We start from the raw sequence: 17070 nt of genomic DNA on the forward strand, positions 1-17070 counted from the left end.
GTTACTGTTCATATTATGAACAGTGTGGTTCAGAGCCACCTTACTGACCAATCTAACTAGTCCGGACCTTTTAGCCTAGTGGTAAGTGCATTGGGTGTGCCACTTACTAACCAGTCTAACTGGTCCGGACCTTTCAGCCTGGTCATTAAGTGACAACAGTGAACTACACTGTTACATATAAAAGGATTCTTTACCGCTCTGCCATGTTGAGTGCGATGGCCCGAGGTTTGTCTATGTTGTGCTGTAACAGGACAGCCCTGTGCTGACAGGAGGGCAGGCTGCACACCCCCACCATGTTGGACCCTGCGTCTGTCCAGTACAGGTTGTTACCGACCCAGTCCACAGCCAGGCCATCAGGCGACTCCAGACCATCCACAAACATGCTCCAGTTACCAGAGGTCAGGGACAACCTGTTGATGGTACCCTGTAGAGGGAAGGAGGGCAGGTTAAACATCTTCATTGAATAACATCTAATTGACACTGTTAATTGGTAATTTTAGATTTGGATTTACACTCCAAATCTTGGATTTTGGAAAATATTGACTTATATTTCAAAGGAAAAAAACTTCTACTTAAAGATAATGTATGCTTTTAATTTCTCTGCAAAACAGGGTTGACTTGTGCTTTCACAAGAACAATAAAGACCTTTGACATAACTTACCAGTGTTGCATCAGTCCAGTAGATCTCCTGGGTATTCAGGTTGTACTCGACGCCTACCATGTGGCCTGCATTATCAACCACAATGCTTTCATACTGCCTGCTGTTCAGGTCGACAGCTCGGATCTCATAGCCAGTTGAAAACAGCAGTTTAGCTGGACCTCCTGGAAAAATGATGACACTATCTAACTTGACTTGCAAAAACCTTCCTCTGGGCTATTACATGTACATATCATCCTTCTTTCTTTAGAAAAATTCAAGGGCCATGCAGGAAGGTAATTTTTTATATTGATTTTCATTGTCATACAATTTATCTAAATTTCTAAATCTAATACAAATTGCAAGTAGTTCTACCTGTAGCCCTGCATGTTCTGTGGTCTGGATCAAGTCTGTAGCCCTCATTACAGGTGCAGTAGTACGTGCCTTTGTCGTTGGTACAGAACTGACTGCACTTGCCAGGACTGGCACATTCATCAACGTCTGAGGTTACGTAGAAAAAAGAATTACCAACATGTTACACAAAGAACAAGCAAGTAGAAATGCAAAGAAGAAAAAGTTTGTAAATTTTTCTACTCTGACTACAGCTGAACACCATTCTATTGCACTGACCTGCACAGGTGGCCCCATCCTCCAGGAGCTCGTACCCAGGATGGCAGCTGCACAATCTCCCTCCCGGAGTGGCATGGCACGTTCCTGCACACCCACCATTATCCTGACACACAGAGCCTGCAGCAAAAATTATCATTACATGAATGTTTAAAGGATGAGCCATTTTTTCAAATCGAATGGTAAACATCATAGACTTTTGTATGGAACAATGGCCCTTTTCAATTTGCAGAGTGATCTTTTGAATTGCAAGAGCACAGTTAAATTTCATGCCATTTGAAAAGCATGTTTCCCTATTCACTGCTAAACACTTCATAATGTCACTAGGACAATCTATCGCAAGAACCTTTGAAAATTATTACTCTAAAATAGTGTGCTAATGCTAAAACAAAAGTACATGTCATACTCTAAAAACACACTTTTCCCACTGATACAAAACAGAACTTACCACAGAGTCCTCCCTCGTCTGAGGCATCAGCACAGTCTGTCCTCCCATCACACACCTGAGACAGAGGTACGCACTCCCTGGTCAGGCACTGGTACTCCTCCGGTCCACACTCTCTCCAGGCAGCCACGGTGGTCTGGGGTGTCTGTGGCGTTGTTGTAGCCTGGTGCACACAGTCCTGTTCATCAGCCATGTTCCCACAGTCGTTGTCTCCATCACACCTCCACCTGACTGGGATGCACACGTGGGTCCCGCAGCTGAACTCACCTACTCCACATGTTGTAACACCTGCACAGAAACAGTACCAAGTTTTATTGGTTGAAACAACTCTTTATCAACTTGTGCCTGTGTTAAAGTTAGCATTGACCACACTTTGGTGTAACACACCAGCTGCACAGGAACAATGCCACTAATGCATTCTGTACAAATAGGTGCATGAAACAAACAATACAACTGTTACAGCTGTTTGGCATAATGCACCAGTTTTGTAGTGGCTATTCATATCACATAGAATGACTTTCACTCATACAAGTACAGTAAGCCCATGTAATGATCAGAGTAGAGCACCTTGCAATTCACCGGAATACAGTACAAGGTACTCCCTCATAAATAAGGTAGGTTTACCTAAATGTATGTGGTATAATGATCAGAGTAGAACACAAAGTAGTAAAACTGCCACATTACCACATCCTTCTTCGTCCTCTCCGTCCCTGCAGTCGGCATCCCCGTCACATGCCCACTTGTCAGGAATGCAGATCCCAGAGTTGCAGCTGAACTGCTCCCCTCGGCACGTCGACTCGGCTTCCCCCTCACAGCTCCGCTCGTCCGAGCTGTCCCCACAGTCGTTCTGACCATCGCACACCCAGCTTGCAGAGACACAGCCTCCGTTTGCACAAATAAACTCGGTGGGCTGGCAGGTCGTGGTTGGTGTGGGGCAGTCCGAGGGCTCGTCGGACGCGTCGTCACAGTCGGGGTGGCCATCGCAGCGCCACTGCTCGGGGACACAGCCTCCGGACTGGCACGCAATCAAACCCTGCTCTGCACTACAGACGGTGTCAGGACAGCCCTCTTCATCGGTACCGTCTGTACAGTCCTGGACCTGATCACACCTAAGGACAGGACAGGAAGGCATAAGTATTCATCACAACTGGAGCTGACTGGTCGGAGAATCTTTGTTAGTCATAGATACGCAAATAGATTTATGAAACAATCATCTGTGCAACTTTGTTCTTGTTTTTTTTTTACAATACACAATCATGTAAATATGATATTTTAGAAACTTTTTATTTGACACAATATCATGTTACAATTTTGACATGACACCTCGCAACTTCATGTTAACAACACGACATCTGGACACCTCACAACTTCCAGTGAAAACAGACTTTACCCAAATGTTAGACTCAAACTATGAACTGAAATAGCAAACAACATCTACATGCAAACTATCTTTTTTGAATTCTGGAAATAATCTGATGCATCAAAAAGCTCTGCAGAATGCCATCCCACCTTCTAACATCAGGCAGACACCTGTAGCCGTCACACAGGAAGTTTTGTGGCTGACAGGTGACCGGTCTGCAGCCCTCCTCGTCGGACCCGTCCCCACAGTCGTCCTCTCCGTCACAGTGCCACGCCTCCATGATGCACCGCCCGTTGGTGCAGGTGAAGTCAACAACAGAGCAGGTACGTTCTGAGGGGACAACAGGAGAACAATCAATACCATACTGTATGCCAATTAGAGGGATGTCCCTGTAGCTCAACTGGTAGCAGCCTCACACTTGAGCTCCATGGGAATCCTTTGTTTGAGGAGGTGCCGCTAGCATGTTAAAGGTGAAGGGCTAGCAACTCCTCTCTGTAAAATATACCCTGCTACAGAAATAGCAAGGAAACTTGCTGCCCTATGACTGCCACTTGGCACTACAAAGTGAACAACAACAACATTCCATTTTTAGACATTCACCATTCCAATTTAACACTTAATATACGTACAATGTAAAATTTGCTTGCTTTGTGTCTGTCTATTTTCCTTCCAATGTGAAATATCAATCAAAGTCTTTTAAAAAGTGCTGATGAAAACTGCCATTTTGGTCTAATTTTCTAATTCATAAATTCTGGGGGAAGGACTCCAAGATCCAACAAACTAGATAGTTAAACTACATGTATGTCTTTAAGGTCCTAAAGACAGGGAGAATGACGCCTTACGACAGTTGCGTTCATCTGATGCATCCTGGCAGTCCACGTTACCATCACACACCAGGTCTTCTGACAGACAACTCCTGTCTCCACACTGGAACATGTCGGAGGGGCACTTCTCGTACTCTGGGGGAGAAACAGATCTGATTATTTCAAACCTTAAATGGTGCCTACCAGCACAGATTATGTTTTACACTGCAATAAAGTGGGACAACCACTGATTGTAATCAAACCTGTAATCAAACTGTAGCAAAAATGATGCTGAATATAGAGACTGCACTGAAAAGAAGTATCTTTATAGCATATTCATGCCAAGATAGCTAAATGCATCAGCATCCAATCTTGGTCTTGAGATATAAAAAGTGTTAACCGGGTACAAAAAAAGAGTGCCTTGTTACTAAAACACAGGAGAGAAATTTTCCACCACTCTTTGCTTTGATCACAAGGTACTAAAGGACTTCTGATAATAACCATCATTTCAAAATACATTCCATACTTAGTTACCTTTACAGGTGTTTCCCTCCAGGTGAAAGTTGTCAGGACAGGTGCACTTGTGCCCAACAGGTGTGTTTAGGCAGAAGTGACTGCACCCACCGTTGTTTGTGGCACAGGGACTGGTACCTGGTAAAGAAACAAAACCTGGGTTTCACCTTACATGATGACATGTCCATGGTGCTGAACAGGCATCAAATCAAATGCCCACAAGAAGAGACAGTTAGGAATGAAGTGTTACCAGTGTCTCTGGCCTTGGAGTCACATGGTGTAACAGCCATTTCATAAATGACAAAGAAGACATGGTGAAATCATTATGCTGAACTCTTTATGAGAATCAATGTACCGCTTTTTCTTTCAGCGATCATACCTAAACATACTGCATTTGCATGACAGTACACTGTAGAGAACTTGTTAATTCTCAGTAAATGAAAACCAACTACACAGTGCTAATCATCAAGAGTGAAAATCTTACTGGTTCTGCATTGTATTCTTTAAAGCACAAGATACATGTTACAGAGCACTTGGGCATAGGAAGCTTCATCCAATGTGTAGTTTATATTCAATTAATGTTTGTCTAACCTTGCTGTCTGTATTCATCCACTAACTTCAGGTCCATGATGCCATGCTGTCTGCTCAGAAGAACAGTGGAGCTGACACCTGTGTGCTTATTTGCACTGTGGATGGAAGCTGAAAAAAGTATAGATACATTTTGCATTGACTGTACTGTTAGATATAACAGGCCCTTATTGTAAAAGCTATTATCATACCAAATGCAAAGATATGCCTCTTTGAATAATTGCTATTTCATACCTAAGAAGCAAGGGAAAGAATGTAAGTCTGTAGTTTTTTTACAATACGAGCGATCACTGTTTTTGTCTACATCCGGGGTATTCAACGACTGGTAGGCAAAATGACGTTAGCAGATTAGATTACTGATTGATATTTAAACTAGCAGATCCAATCATTGATTAACATGTAAATTGATAATTCACGTTCCATTGGATTTTTGCCTACCACTGTATCACTGGGACATCATCGTGATCGCTCGTATTTACTGGAAGAAATGAAGAAAGTGAGATTGAACATTAATCCAGCCTGACCTGTGTTCCAGTCAGTCCAGAAGATCCTGTTCTTGGAGACGGTGAGAGCGAACGGGTGCTCCAGGTTCTCTAGGACTGACCTCCTGTTCCCTCCATTGGTGTCCACAGACCCAATACTGTCTGTACCTGCATCAGCCCAGTACAGCTCTCCCTCCGTAAAATCTGTACACACATCAATCAGGGTTAATTCTATTTCAGAATTTATAACAAATGTAGATGATAAATGTTTACGCATAGAAACTGCTGTAGAATACATCACCACATAAAGAAACGTGGCTACTTTCGATGCAATCAACCAATTGTCCTCCTCTTTTGTTCCTCTGCAGGCCATCCAATGTTTCTTGGTCAAAGAAATTTCCATCCTTAAACTCTTTGAAGACAGCTATTCATTAGTCCTTGACTGACTGACTCTATGCAATTTTACTTTTTTTCTTTTTCTTTTTTTGGTACCAAGGAAGACACCAAAATCTTAACATATCGGGAGGTATCAGTGAACAGTTCTTACCCAGGGTGATGCCATTTGGCCACTTCAGACCAGAACTGACAAGGATTCTCCTGTCCGATCCATCCAGGGTGACACGCTCGATCTTAGGTTCACTGCCCCAGTCACTCAAGAACAAGTACCTGCACATAGGACATAAAGTTATTCATCTCGGTGTCTGATACATTGCGGGCTAGCAAAAAATAAAAAATAAAGGAGTTGTGTAGATATCTCCTACTTGTGATGTATGCCAAAGGGCATTCAAAGTTGTACACAAAGGGGAACAAATACATAAACTCAAGGTTCTTGGCTTGAAAGTGCTTGTCTCCAGACCAATATGCAGTTAGAGCCCAGCTTTTGAACTGTTAAGACTGGCAATGCCCAATTTGTTGACAACTATGAAGCCATAAGAAGGCATATGGAGGGTAAGATATGTTATGCACATGATGTGCCTATTCCATGAGTACAAGTTTAAACCTTCTCCTTGCTGCCTAACTCTGTAACATGTTAACAAATAGGGAAGTGGGTGCCAAATGGCTACTTCAGTGTGCTAAAGGTTACTGTGTAGGAAAGTTTGCTCCAGCTGACATAAAATGTTTGTTAGTCAACACACCCATTGACAGGATCCACAGCAATGCCCCTGGGCTTGTCCAGCCTGTTCCTGAGGAAGGTGGAGCGGTGGGCTCCGTCCAGACGAGACATCTCGATCATGGTCCTGCCTGAGTCCACCCAGAACAGGTTGTCTCCTAACCAGTCTACAGCCAGACCATCTACAGTGTGTAGACCCTGGTCTATCACAACCTCACTATCAGGGGGATATAAAGTGCAAAAAGTCATCTCTGGGCCTTATAACATAGGGCTTATAGAAATCCTGGTAGCACACAGAACTTAATCCCAGTACGTTTCAGTGGTATAAAGTCAGGAAAAAGAATCGTACTAAGACATCTTGCAGCAAGATACTAATCTCCTAGCAGATACTGGAAGGACAGATAGCAAATGCACTTGCTACGTGAGTAGCATTTGCAGTGCCTATTCATCTGTTAAGTCATTTTTAGAACAGTTCTACAACATTTTCTTTAAGATTTGACTGAAAAGTAATTGAAAATGAAGACAACACACTACTTATCATAAATAGAAACTAACATTCTCTCCGTGTCATTCAGGTAGGTCCTGTAAATGACGTCAGAGGTGACATCGCTGTAGAACAGTATCTGTTTCTCCCAGTGGAAGTCCAAGGCTACAACACTCTGTGCGCCCGCTGGTTTCAGGGCCTCCGTTGTACTGGAGACTGTGTCCAGGTTCAGTTGTCTGATCTCAGTATGCATGGAGAAAAGCAGGTACGCCTGCGAACTGTCATCTGAGAAACACACCAGGTTAAGACAAGGTTGGTTAGGGCATGTCATCTAAGAAATAATACAATGTAGGAATGAGGTTGGTTATGTGCACGAGTATGTCCATGCATTGAAAAACAGTTGAATTCAAACCTGACCAGTGGTGATGCTGTTTTAGGTGCGTTATGACAGTGAATTACATCGTACAACCATCATACAACAATGATGTCAGTGTAAGTAACAAACAAAAATTCAGATGGTATTCGATCTTGGATGCTTAGACAATCTTTCAAAACCAAGTCTTTTTTCACATGGTAGTGCTGCCGATTTCTATAATTCAATGTAAATCATCATCAGAAGAAGTATCATGTTGCCTCAACATGTTTTACAATGTCTATGATTCAGTGGTGTTAAAGAGCAGCTCACCGATACAGGTGCGACCATCCACCGCCACATGTAGTCCCTCCGTACAGGCACAGGTGAACCCCCCTCCTGGTCTCAGCAGGCACAGGTGGGAACATGGGCTGTCTTCACATGGATTAAGCACTGGATAGAGGAAAATAGTTTGAGAAGAGTTTAGATTGTTTTTGTTTGTTTGAACCTTTGTTTATTCATGATAAGCTCAAATCGGCACGCAGGCCGCTTTTCATTGAGGTCATGAGGGAAGAGGGAAGGGTCAGATACAATATAACAGAGATACACAGTCATTTGAGTCCTAATAACTCTATCAACATAAATCATTACATGTTTATGGTACAGCAATATACAATTTCTACAACATACAACATAAAGTAGGGCGAAAGCTGGTTCATGGTCCGTGTCCGTTCGTTTAGTTCATTTCCGTTACTTCAAGAGTCTCTTAAAGGAAGTCAGATTCGGAGCCGTACGTGTGTCTGGCGGTAGGCTGTTCCAGACATTTGGTCCACGGTAGGCTACCGATTTTCTGAAGATCTCTCGCTTGGGTTTGGGGACAACCAGCTGACTGCTTGTGCTTTGTCTGGTTGTACGAGTACTCTGGTCTCTGCAGTACACAAATATCTGGCGCATGTAGGGTGGCAGTTTGTTGTTTAGGGCTTTGTAGGTTTGTACGGCATTGTAGTACTGGAGTGTTGCTTTGATGTCTTTCCAGCTCAGTCGAGAGAGCACTTCGGTTGATGGTGTCCTGTGTGGGGCCTTTAGTATCAGTTTTCCAGCCCGATTCTGCATACTTTGAATTTTCTGTAGATCCTGGTCGGGGGCAGCTTCCCATGCTGTGCAAGCGTATGTGATGTGTGGTAGGAAGATGGCATTATACAGGGTACAGAGTGCTGAGGTTGAGATGAAAGGGTTTAAGTGTTTCATCATGAATAATGACCGCCGCAGTTTTCCTAGTACAGCCTTTGCCTGGTCTTTCCACTTGAGTTGACGATCGATAACTACACCAAGGTACGTGTATTTGTCGCATGTTTTTAGGTTGACGCCGTTGACAGCCAAGTTTGGAATGCTGCAGCTTGCCAGTCTTCTGTTTGTACCAATTAGCATACTTTTACATTTACCACCATTCATTGATAACGAGTTCGCAGCAAACCATTGCGACAGTCGTTGAAGGTCGTTTTGAAGTACATTCTCAATGTTGGTGAAGTCCTTGTTGCTATAGTAGATAACAGTATCATCTGCATACATTGAAATGTCACAAGACTGAAGGCATTCTGGCATATCGTTGACGTAGATGATGAATAGCAGGGGTCCTAGTATGGATCCCTGGGGTACTCCGTATTTTACTTGGTGAAACTCAGAGGTTGCTCCGTTGATGGATGTGCAGTGTTTCCTTCCAGTGAGGTATGATTGGAACCAGTCAAGAGCGGGTCCCTGTATGCCGTATCTGGACATCTTCTGGAGGAGGATGGTGTGATCCAGTGTGTCGAATGCCTTTGACAGGTCAATGAACACTGCTCCTGTCAGTTCGCCGTCGTTCATGGCCTTGTACCATCTCTCAGTTAGTAAGTGTACAGCTGTTTGTGTTGAGTGTCCGGGTCTGAAGCCAGATTGAACTTCTGATAGAATGTTGTTGGTTGTCATGTAGTCGTAGAGTTGTGTGTGCACGGCTCTTTCAAGGATTTTGGAGACGGCAGGCAGGATGCTGATGGGTCTGTAGTTGTTGGGGGCGTCTCTGTCCCCAGTCTTGTGTATGGGTGACAGCCTTGCCTTTTTCCAATCCTCTGGGAATTCACTTGTCTGTATCGACGCGTTTATGATGGTTGTCAGGGAAGGTGCTATTTCTTGGGCGGCTGACTTTAAAAGTCTTTAAAAGATTGTAACAAGAGTATTGAAGAAGCAGGCATGACAACGTTACAAACTCTGAATTATATGTTTTGTCTAACTTGAGGATTTTTTTGGCAACATCCCTTTGGAACCATGATCAGATAGTCATTGTACAGTGAATTTGAGTAACATCTTGTGAGGGAAAAAGACTATGTGACACTGTTTAAAACACTTAAAGTGTATCACACCATATTTGGCATGACATACTTCTTCCATCATTGCCCCCTACATACAAATGATTAAAACAAATGAATAATTCCAGTATTCTATAAACTTGAGCTAATTCCAAAAGTGTCACACTCTGCCTGTACTCACTAGTAGGCTGCTGCAGCGGATGATAGACCAGGATGCCCATGGGCTGGTTCATCCCTTTCACCATGTCGCGCTGATGTTTGCCCGTGAACTTGTCTGCCGTCTTCACCGAGGCCAGGTGCCAGTCGGACCAGTACAGGAAGTCTTCAAACACGGCCAGGGAGAACGGGTGCTGCAACTGTCCCTCCAGCACAGTCTTTAAAGGCAGGACATGAAAAGATGATGTTAAGCAGATTGCATTCAGACATTGACTAATGCAAAACACAGATTCTACATTTCGTATTGCAATAACCAGTAAAATTCTCCCCAAGGCAGACACTGTACTTCACAATTACTACCAGACTGCCGATGACATATGATTCCCTAATACTTGCAAGTTTGGATAATACAGTAAATTAAACAACAGCAATCTAAATACACCTTTTATTTTCCTTTGTTCATTTCTTGACTTCAAATCAGTCACACGACTGAAGGGACAACCCAACTGTCTCCAAGATGAATAAATAAATAAATGAATCAAAATTAATAATGTTAACAATCATGTAGTTTTTAAAGTAGCTTCTTATGTACATCATCCATACTTAAGAAACTGTATCTCACCTCCCTATTCCCACCATCCAGATCCATCCTCTGCACAATGTCCAGCTTGGCATCAATCCAGTAGATCTTGTCCAGGGAGAAATCGATGACCAGGTCGTTGGGCCAGCCCACCAGGTGATTGTGCAGGACTCTCCTCCCTGACCCGTCCATACCGGCCACCTCAATCTTAGGTTCATAACCCCAGTCAGTCCAGTACATCAGACTGACAGCAAAAAGACAACAAAAGTCAGGGCACAAGATACTGATCTCTAGTCTACATAGTAACAAACAACAGACAGTTTGACGAAAAGGCTCACTGGCTATTTATCAAACTTAATGGCTGTCTGCTGCATGTCACATAATATCACTAATAATGACAATCAGTCATTCCTGTTGACCTGTAGATACAACACTCACTGCCTTATGATCAGTTTTGTGAATTTGGTAAAGAAAAGAAAAGACAAGAATGAATTCTGGTGTTCACTGCAATACTTCCAGATATACTTTTGCAGATATCCTGCATCCACAATGCAGTATGGAAGCCAAAATAGAGAATTCATCTACTAATGTTAATGTACAATGCCCCCCTACCCATTTCTAGGGTCCAGTGCTATGGCCCTTGGCTGATCCAGGTCGTCCCCCAGCAGCACAGTTTGGTGGGCTCCGTCCGTGGTGCTGACAGAGATGGTGTTGGTGCCTGCGTCTGTCCAGTACAGGTTTCTCCCCACCCAGTCCACTGCCAGGCCATCTGGGGTCTTCAGCCCTGAGGGGAAGTGCTCACAAACTTAGGACATTCATTCATTATCTGTTGAGCTATATGACCTGATAGAGGAAGATCAAAATATTTGGACCAATTCCAAAGCACAGTTTCAACAATTACTGCTTTCATAAATTAGCTGTCTCTCAAATCATAAAGCACTTAAGTGCATTGCTGAGCTTAAGTACAACTTTCTCAACTACCTATTGATTCCAAAATACTACTACCGTCAAGTTACTGAAGATGAAGAGGATAAGCTATCAAGACTGAATCCTTAATGTGGAAAAAACAGTCTCATCATTTTGTTCTGAACTCAGTCCATACCTCTTGTAATCACTCTCCTGATGTCTTCTCCTCCCAGCTTGACAGATGATATGATCTCATCCGACACATCAGTCCAGTACAACCTGACAGGGAACAAAAAGAGAGACATACAAATTGTTTCCTGCATCTAAAAACAAACAGTTTAGTTTAGATATCAGGGCAGGCTGCATGTTTAGCATGGCACTTATCTTGGAGTTTTAACCTGTCCTGTCAAACTTGCAAAGACTGAGATTTTTGTCTTCAGCAGCAAGAACTTAATTTCAAGAACTATCCTTGTCTTAGTCCTTTCTACTTGATCAGGCCTATTAATAAGAAAGGTGTAGAACACCTTGACAGGAATGTCTATCATGAAAAGAGCACTCACCTTTCCTCCACACTGTCAAAGGACAGGGCCACAGTGTTCCTCAGGTGACTGACGACAGAGCTGTACTCCCCTGTCCTCAGGTCCTGGGTACGGATGTCGTGTCGAGAAGATACTACAAGAACAGGTTTGGGGCCTGCAAAGGAGTTATATTTCAAATCCACATTCCTGAATATTCTTCACATTGTTAAGATTACGATTTGCATGACCTACAATTAAAGCATACCAGCTCTGAGCACAGTTTTGGTCAAACATATACAGCATAATATAGTTATGGTCAAATATATATAGCATAGCTGCAGTACACATGCAGAATAAGCCATCTGGTATGAAAAAAAAAGTAAACACTAGTTGTGTATATTATGGTGTAAGGCTTGGTTTTCCTTAATATGATGATGACTCCCTCAATGGGTTGTTAGAAACAGGAAGCCAGTGACAGGTACAATGTGAGAGACTTACCTTGTGCCTTGCACCTAGTTCCCAGCTCCAGAAAGTACCCATCCCGACAGCTGCACCTGTAGGACCCCTTGGTGTTGTCGCAGCCTTGGCTGCAGCTGCCAGGTGTAGCACACTCATTCACGTCTACAATAGGATTACATGTTAAACCATTGTGTTAATAGTGCACTAATGTCTAAGAAACACAACTTGTCAGCTTGCATGAAAATTGCTCTTGAAGTACCATCTAGATAAGAATAGAAGTCTGCAGTCCACCTTTCAGTCCACCACAGATCAGCTAGTTGCTATGCAATTCCTAATTATTGTCAGGGTGAACTGAATTATTATTGCTGCACTAAAAAACAGAACACAGGAGAAGTCTTCACCTTCACATGTGACATTGTCCGAGCTGATGTTGAACCCTACATGGCAGTGACAGAGGGGGCCGTCAGGTGTGGGGTAACAGTCCGCTGGCCCTGCGCAAGGGGATGTCTCGCACAGTTCAGATCCTGAAGAACATATACATGTAGTTTACTGTAAGATGCATTAATTTCGAAATCCTACTGATTTCACCCAAGGAGTAGGAGTTAAGACAATAGATTCAACATTCAGATGAAAAAAATACTAGAATTTACAAAAATGATTCAAATTGTAGCTCATTTAATACACAACCGTCTACCTCTAAGGCAAGAGCGTACCAAATGGGGATAAGACTTTATTGTTTGAGCATTGCAATATCAAATTCACATTAATAAGTACATTATAACCATCAAATTCTCTCCATCTCTCCATGTCATTGATAAGCTAGTACTAAGGTTCATTCAAACAGTATGCTGATACAGGAACATTGAGTGCAGGAAAACTTGAAGTTTTGATTAAGACATTTCCTTACCACATTTGCCCCCTTCATCGTTGCCATTCCTGCAGTTTGGAGTCCTGTCACAGACCACCTGCAGCTGCACACACAGGCCGTCCCCACACGAGTACCCCTCCGCACAGTCCACAAAGTCACCTCCTAACAACATACAGGAAATAGAATTTATAAAATGCTTTATCTAGACATGCGAACTGTACTTTGAAAGACCTGCCCAGTGCAATGGGTGACTGGGAGGGATGGAGAAGGGCCATGAGCACCATTAGACCGTCACAACCAGATGATGATGATATCTGGACATGCTTTGCTGGAAGCTAAAATGATTTTAATTCAAACATTAGTGATCAGTGATCAAGGAAGATCTGATAATGACCAATGTACAAATCAGATTCTTCCTAATAAAACAATATGGTATTGGAACCTACAAAACATAAAACTCTCTTATTGTTTCAGCAATGCCATGCAAAGGTCTCATCTCTGGCTAACCTTACAAGTAGGGGTTTCATACATAGGTAAATAATTCCATCAGGTTGGTGAATGACTGAATAGCAAGGTTCTTTTTGTTTACATGGCTCGTGTAAGTACTTGGTTGTGAATACAAAATTTTGCTATTCAGGTTTATATACCCGTTGTGCAGTCCTGTTCATCGGCACCATCAGGGCAGTCCTCGTCTCCATCACATTTCCAGCGCAGGGGAACACACTCTCCGTTTCCACACTGCACCTCCATGGGGTGACAGGTACTCAGGGCTAGAGAAATAAAGGCCAGCATTGTTACATGTAACAGGTGCAACTCATTGAATTGTCTGCAGTGTCAACTCAGTTGGCCTCTGAAATTTTCGGCACTGCAGTTCTTGGAAATGTTACAGATTGAAAGGCTATCCCGAGTGAAGATATGTAGGGCTATAGGAGTGGAGGAAAACATCATAACATATGAAAGGTGGAAATTTAACTTCTTCAGTTCTGTCTGTAATGTGTTGGTTACAAAACTTTTCACTCTTGGAAGAGCACTTGGAAGAGCTAAAGATTGAAATGTTATCCTGAGTGAAGAAAGTACCAGCAACTCCTGCAAAGCAGCTTAATCAACTGTCTTGTATTCAGTTTTACATCTTTTTTAAATTCGCTGTCTTTAAAAGAATTGGAAACTTACTACAGTTGCTCTCGTCAGAGCCATCCAGGCAGTCGTTCTTGAAGTCACACATCCACTCATTGGGGATGCAGTGGGAATGGTCTGCACACTGGAAACCATCACAGTCAGGGGCTGCTGTTATTTCTGTGGAGAAATTGAGCAATTGATTGTAACCTGCCAAGCTCTCTTTTCCAACTTATGAAAGGTGATTGTGCAGCTAAGTAGTGTTGGTGCTTTGTCCGGACAAGGTAGGGAAGGATTATGTCAGGCAGAGAGAAGACAACTAACTGTAAGGCAAGGAAACATATCCTGTCTGTTTGCAAACATTAAAACCAGGGCATAAAATATACACAACTTGTTCAGATTATAATTTGTCAAATTGGTCCATGTTTGCACAACAGGATTAGGATGTTCCCAATTCTCCTGACTTAGAGGTGTTGGCTATCAAGCTTCTGGGAGCCTAACCAGTGACAGAGCTCACTAGAAGCTTGGTTTAGTCAGGTTAATCTACTCTTAGGGTAAGGCTGTGGCGGATGTAGCAGAAGCTGCTGGTGTAAAAGCAGGAGATGTAGTTACCACAATCGGCCTCGTCAGATTGATCTTCACAGTCGTTGTCCCCGTCACATTTCCAGCTTCCCAGAACACACTGTCCATTCTGACATGTGAACTCCTCCTCAGCACAGCCTGTATAGTCTGCAACCACACCAAAACGTTTGAGTTACAGTTAAAGAAGTTGAATCAGGCTGTCCTTTTTAATACAAGATTCTAAAAACAATCTGACAGAAATGTCTGACGAAATACTTGGCAGAAATAAAACATTCTCTTACTCCACATGACAACACTCAAATGACCTAACAGTTTATCTGTCTAAAAGTCTGCCCAGTTCAAAGCAATCAATGCACCTTTATCAGAGTTCAAGTTGAAGTTAGTATGATTGTACACAATCAAAAATAAGGGATAACATATATACCGCATTCTTCTTCATCTGAGCCATCTGAACAGTCATGGTCGTGGTCACAGTGCCAGGATTGGGGGATGCAGGGTCCAGACTTGCACTGGAACTCACAGGTCTTGGGTTCAGCTGAACATTGTAAAAGAGAAAAACTCATCACTAATTTCAACTGTAAAATGGTTACTTAATGTTGTGCAAAATAAATGGGAAATGTTGGATCCGTGCAATATCTGTTGAACAATGATATTACTTTAGATTCTGTAGAATTCAAGCCAGAGATGAGTAACAAAAAACACCTCAAGCTTCTTAACATCAAAAGCAATCTGACACTCATATCTGTACATACATACATACAAACTTATCAGCTATGTTAGATAAAATGGTTATCCAAACTATCACCCAAAACTGCTTATCCAAACTTGCCTCAGAGGTACATGTACATGGTATCCTTAATTCTTATGCTGAGTGTTTTTCAAACCGTCACAACCTCAATAGAACATAATGTGTTATTAAAAAAAAATCTGATGTTTTCAAACAACCTACAGTAATTGCAAAAATTCTTGAATCAGGGTCCAAAATGAAGAATCATACAAAATTTGAAATTTGAACATCGAGTGTAACTATGTTAGTAGCATAGTATTAGGCCCTTTGGGTCAAGGGTTTTTACTACCAAATGCTGAAAAAAACTTTAACTCAACAAAACAAAACAAGCCAAACAAAATCAACAGTGATCACCAGTTTGTGCAATTTTATTGAAAGTTGTCTTTCAGCTGAAAGACAACTTTCAATGAAATGGCACAAACTGGTGCACAGGTTAACGATTAAAAAACTTTTTTCTTCTGCAAACTTTTTTCTTCAATGAATTTTGAACAGAGACACCAGGATTCTAGAGGGGATGACTCAACTAGTTGCGCGCTTGTTCCTAGTAGTGAAGCGGAGGGTCGTACCACAGCCTCCCTCCTCGTCGGAGTTATCGGGACAGTCCCTGTAGCCGTCACAGCGCCACGACATCTGGATGCACGGGTAGCCTTGCAGACACTGGAACTGGCCAGCTGGACAGGTCACAGCTCCTGCACATACATGCACCATACGTTGATGAAGGTTAGACATTCAGGTAATAAGATATGCCAACAACAGTTATTTCAGCAACTGAATAAAATTTTGAAACAGTCAGAGTTTTGGTATAAAACCAGGTTCTCCAGTTCTTCCCTTTAGTCACTGATGAAAGACGATGGATGCTGTCTGAAACATCTGTTATCCAGTTGCTTTAATGAGTAACTGTCATTTGGCATCATAATTTCAGATTATTGTTTCTAGTTTCCAGTCCTCAAACCGGAAAGTTGCAAATCAGCTCCTTTTTTTTTCTTTTTGCTGCAGTTCATAGTCAAGAATATCATTCTAAAAATTCATAGAAAGTGTTGACATGCAATTTAGTCCACCACACATCATACCGCTTCAGCCAGATGTTTCACCAAAAGATGCTTTGTTTCATTTAGAGCTATGAGGAATAAATGTATGATGTTACAAGGGACATTCCTGGTGACCCATGAAACTTACCACAATTAGATTCATCGGAATTGTCCCCACAGTCGTTATCAGTGTCGCATGCCCAGTTTGAGGGGACACATCGCCCATTGTCACACTGAAATTTGTCTTCACCACAAATCTCCACTAGAACCAAGGAACGAAGGGAAGAGCAAATGGCAGGAAAGACAGAAAATGAGAGATCAACAAAACA

At 42.5% G+C, this 17070-nt stretch overlaps 1 protein-coding gene across 4 annotated transcripts in view; it reads right to left on the reverse strand.

The window, feature by feature from the left end:
- LOC136442168 (low-density lipoprotein receptor-related protein 4-like) overlaps positions 1 to 17070 on the reverse strand; it is a 33382-nt gene that overhangs the window by 5788 nt on the left and 10524 nt on the right. For 2 of the 4 annotated variants that reach the window (XM_066438852.1, XM_066438855.1), the window contains 29 exons: positions 16890 to 17003; positions 16238 to 16402; positions 15351 to 15461; positions 14957 to 15073; positions 14402 to 14524; positions 13879 to 14001; positions 13271 to 13393; positions 12765 to 12887; positions 12403 to 12525; positions 11947 to 12079; positions 11583 to 11665; positions 11093 to 11264; positions 10523 to 10724; positions 9926 to 10118; positions 7736 to 7855; positions 7122 to 7335; positions 6592 to 6783; positions 6003 to 6121; positions 5498 to 5659; positions 4977 to 5084; positions 4407 to 4523; positions 3912 to 4028; positions 3219 to 3399; positions 2394 to 2818; positions 1713 to 1997; positions 1268 to 1384; positions 1013 to 1138; positions 662 to 822; positions 195 to 424 (listed from right to left, as the gene is read on the reverse strand). In XM_066438852.1, the coding sequence (XP_066294949.1) occupies positions 195 to 424; positions 662 to 822; positions 1013 to 1138; positions 1268 to 1384; positions 1713 to 1997; positions 2394 to 2818; positions 3219 to 3399; positions 3912 to 4028; positions 4407 to 4523; positions 4977 to 5084; positions 5498 to 5659; positions 6003 to 6121; positions 6592 to 6783; positions 7122 to 7335; positions 7736 to 7855; positions 9926 to 10118; positions 10523 to 10724; positions 11093 to 11264; positions 11583 to 11665; positions 11947 to 12079; positions 12403 to 12525; positions 12765 to 12887; positions 13271 to 13393; positions 13879 to 14001; positions 14402 to 14524; positions 14957 to 15073; positions 15351 to 15461; positions 16238 to 16402; positions 16890 to 17003 (4579 nt within the window). The remainder of the gene's footprint in view (positions 1 to 194; positions 425 to 661; positions 823 to 1012; positions 1139 to 1267; positions 1385 to 1712; positions 1998 to 2393; positions 2819 to 3218; positions 3400 to 3911; positions 4029 to 4406; positions 4524 to 4976; positions 5085 to 5497; positions 5660 to 6002; positions 6122 to 6591; positions 6784 to 7121; positions 7336 to 7735; positions 7856 to 9925; positions 10119 to 10522; positions 10725 to 11092; positions 11265 to 11582; positions 11666 to 11946; positions 12080 to 12402; positions 12526 to 12764; positions 12888 to 13270; positions 13394 to 13878; positions 14002 to 14401; positions 14525 to 14956; positions 15074 to 15350; positions 15462 to 16237; positions 16403 to 16889; positions 17004 to 17070) is intronic. The other 2 variants (XM_066438853.1, XM_066438854.1) reach the window with 2 other exon arrangements.

Source organism: Branchiostoma lanceolatum, chromosome 9, assembly GCF_035083965.1.
Source record: "Branchiostoma lanceolatum isolate klBraLanc5 chromosome 9, klBraLanc5.hap2, whole genome shotgun sequence".
Classification (NCBI taxonomy): Eukaryota; Metazoa; Chordata; class Leptocardii; order Amphioxiformes; family Branchiostomatidae; genus Branchiostoma; species Branchiostoma lanceolatum.